Below are 2,474 nucleotides of genomic sequence, written 5' to 3'. Positions count from 1 at the left end.
TATTCAAGTGTTGGACCAATTTTGGTGGGCTATTTAGCTTCTTCAAAAAAAAAGTATTCAAGTGTTGAAGCACAAATGCCTTGCATCAGCTATAAGTAGAGCAGAATGGGCGTGGCATTAAAGATTTGGTCACTTAAATTTTAGAAATCTACATATTAGTAACAAACAAGACATAGTGAAGGGTCTTCCATGGATTCAAGTGCCAAAGGAAATCTATGAAGAGTGTCTTGTTTCAAAGCAGTCCAAAAATTCCTTTCAGCAGCAAGTTGAAGTGAGATCAAAGGGAAAACTGGAATTGGTATAACTCACATGCGTGTGGATCAATCCAAGTAGATTCACTTTGTGGTAACAAGTACTTTTTGTCCCTAGCTTCATTTATGATTTTGCTAGGAAAATGTGGGTTTAGTTGATCAATAGAAAGAATGAAGTGTTTGATTTGATGTCTTAAAAAAATTCAAGTCCATGGTTGAAAAACAAAGTACATGGGAGAAGCAATAGCCACTACAGCATTCATTCTAAACAAAAGTCCTACAAAGAGATTGAAAGGTGTGACTCCAAAAGAAGCATGGTCAAGTCAAATACTAAACCAAATGTAAGTCATTTTTGGATCCGATCCGTAGACAAGTTTGAAGGGTGTTTCATGCGTTGATGTTTAGGGCGTAGTGTGATACATTCATAAACCTCGAATAAGCTCCTCATTTCATTCTCCTTTTACCTGATCTAATCTATTTCTCAATCTTCTAAGGACGAGTGTAGGAGGCCACGTCCATAGACATGATCAACGATGATTTGAAATGGAATTAAAAATGAAAATAGAGCAACAAAAAGATTTCATCTCAAGTTTATTTTAATATTTCGCAGAACTTTAGGACATAGTTCATTGAAAAATCCACTATAGTACAAAGTTGAATTTATTTTCTCATCTCAAAAGAATAGACCACTAAAGATGATGGCGATGACTTTGAAAGAATAGACCACTATAGTACCGAAAATATACATCTGAATGGGGTGGGGGGTGTGAAAAAGTAGGTAGCTACTTTCTAACGGAACCTTCGTTGACTGTGCTATATTGAGTTTGCATCATTAATTTTAGGCTATTATTTTTCTCGTCCTATAAATTTCTCGCGCGTCCTATTCAGATTCTAAAATCTAAAATATTTCAACGTATTTTTAAAGGTTTAATGAGGTTTTTATGCAATTCGGATTCTAAAATCCGAACTACAAAGGACGTGTGAAAAATTCATAGGGTAAAAAAAAAATAGTCTTATCTGAAAATTTATATTGTTTTCAAATAATTTTATTTTCTCATCTGAAAAGACAGGCCGCATTTGGACTACAGAAAATTTATATTGTTTTCAAATGTATAAATTCAAAGTCATAACCCACCCCTATTTTAGAGGTCAAATTCCACACACGAGCTTCATAAAGTCCTCCAAATCATATTAGTATTTGCATTTTGGTCTTTTGTTTTACTTCTAATTTTTGTTTTAATTACTAGCTTTTCTATATTTTAAAGCCAATTGTTCTAAGACTATTACTAATAGCCGCTAATTTTTTGGATTAAATCACAACTTTTCACATCACATAAAGTTTGTTTAAGGCACCCAATCAACAATGTTTAGATAAGATAAACCGAAAATAAACTGAAATTAACGTTTAATGGTTAACCAACATTTGAGCATAATAATCAAATTGAAAAAAAGAATATACAAAACAAGTAAAAATCATTAGATGAATCACTTCTTCAATTTCATATATCAATAAACTTTTCTCTTTTTTTACATGAATATATGGGAAAATTGCCCAAAATAATGGAAAAAAAAAATTAGAAAGAATCTTGGACTTCTTGTTGAAGCATTTGTTCCAACCACATCTTAGACCCATCCATAAGTTCAGGACTAAGTCTAAACATCAAAACACAAAACTCCATTTGATTAAGAGCACCATCACCATCAAAATCACCTTCAACAATCATGGATTGAAGTTCCACATCGGTCAAATCTTGTAACCCAAGCAAAGCTGAATTCTTTTTAAGGCTTTCAAAGGTAATAACCCCTTTAGTAGAATCCATCAAAAGATTGAAACCATTGCATAATTCATCTATTAATCCATCCCCACCAAGCTTGTTTGCCATGAGGGGTAATGAGTCTTGAAATTGAACTTGAGTATTTTGAGAACCCATAAGGAAAGAAATATTGTAGAAGAGAAGATAAGGGAGATTAAGGGTTATGAATTATAATGAATGATGATGAATGTAATTGAAGATTTGTGTGTATATATAAATATGAAGAGGAAAGAGAGAGGAAAGAGGTGTGGTTTTTTCGAAGAAGGTGAGTGGTGTAAGTGTAACTGTGTAAGTCGACATAGATTCATGGAAGACAGCTAACTTGGTCAGAGAGAGACACGGATTACATTGGAGTTTTTGGAGTTGGAGTGAACTTGCCTAGTTTTTTCGTGGAAGGTTCTCAAAAGGG

At 33.3% G+C, this 2,474-nt stretch overlaps 1 protein-coding gene across 1 annotated transcript; it reads right to left on the bottom strand.

Moving 5' to 3' along the window:
• Nucleotides 1–1,727: 1,727 nt before the first annotated feature.
• On the bottom strand, nt 1,728–2,254 carry LOC146949902 (calcium-binding protein PBP1-like). The gene has a single exon (XM_085745910.1). The coding sequence runs from the start codon at nt 2,180–2,182 to the stop codon at nt 1,826–1,828; it is 357 nt and encodes a 118-aa protein (XP_085602036.1). The 5' UTR covers nt 2,183–2,254; the 3' UTR covers nt 1,728–1,825.
• Between the last annotated feature and the right edge of the window lie 220 nt (nt 2,255–2,474).

Source organism: Medicago sativa, chromosome 2, assembly GCF_051527215.1.
Source record: "Medicago sativa cultivar Bolivia chromosome 2, Bolivia_mono, whole genome shotgun sequence".
Lineage (NCBI taxonomy): Eukaryota > Viridiplantae > Streptophyta > Magnoliopsida > Fabales > Fabaceae > Medicago > Medicago sativa.
This window is presented reverse-complemented; position numbering and strand designations above follow the sequence as displayed.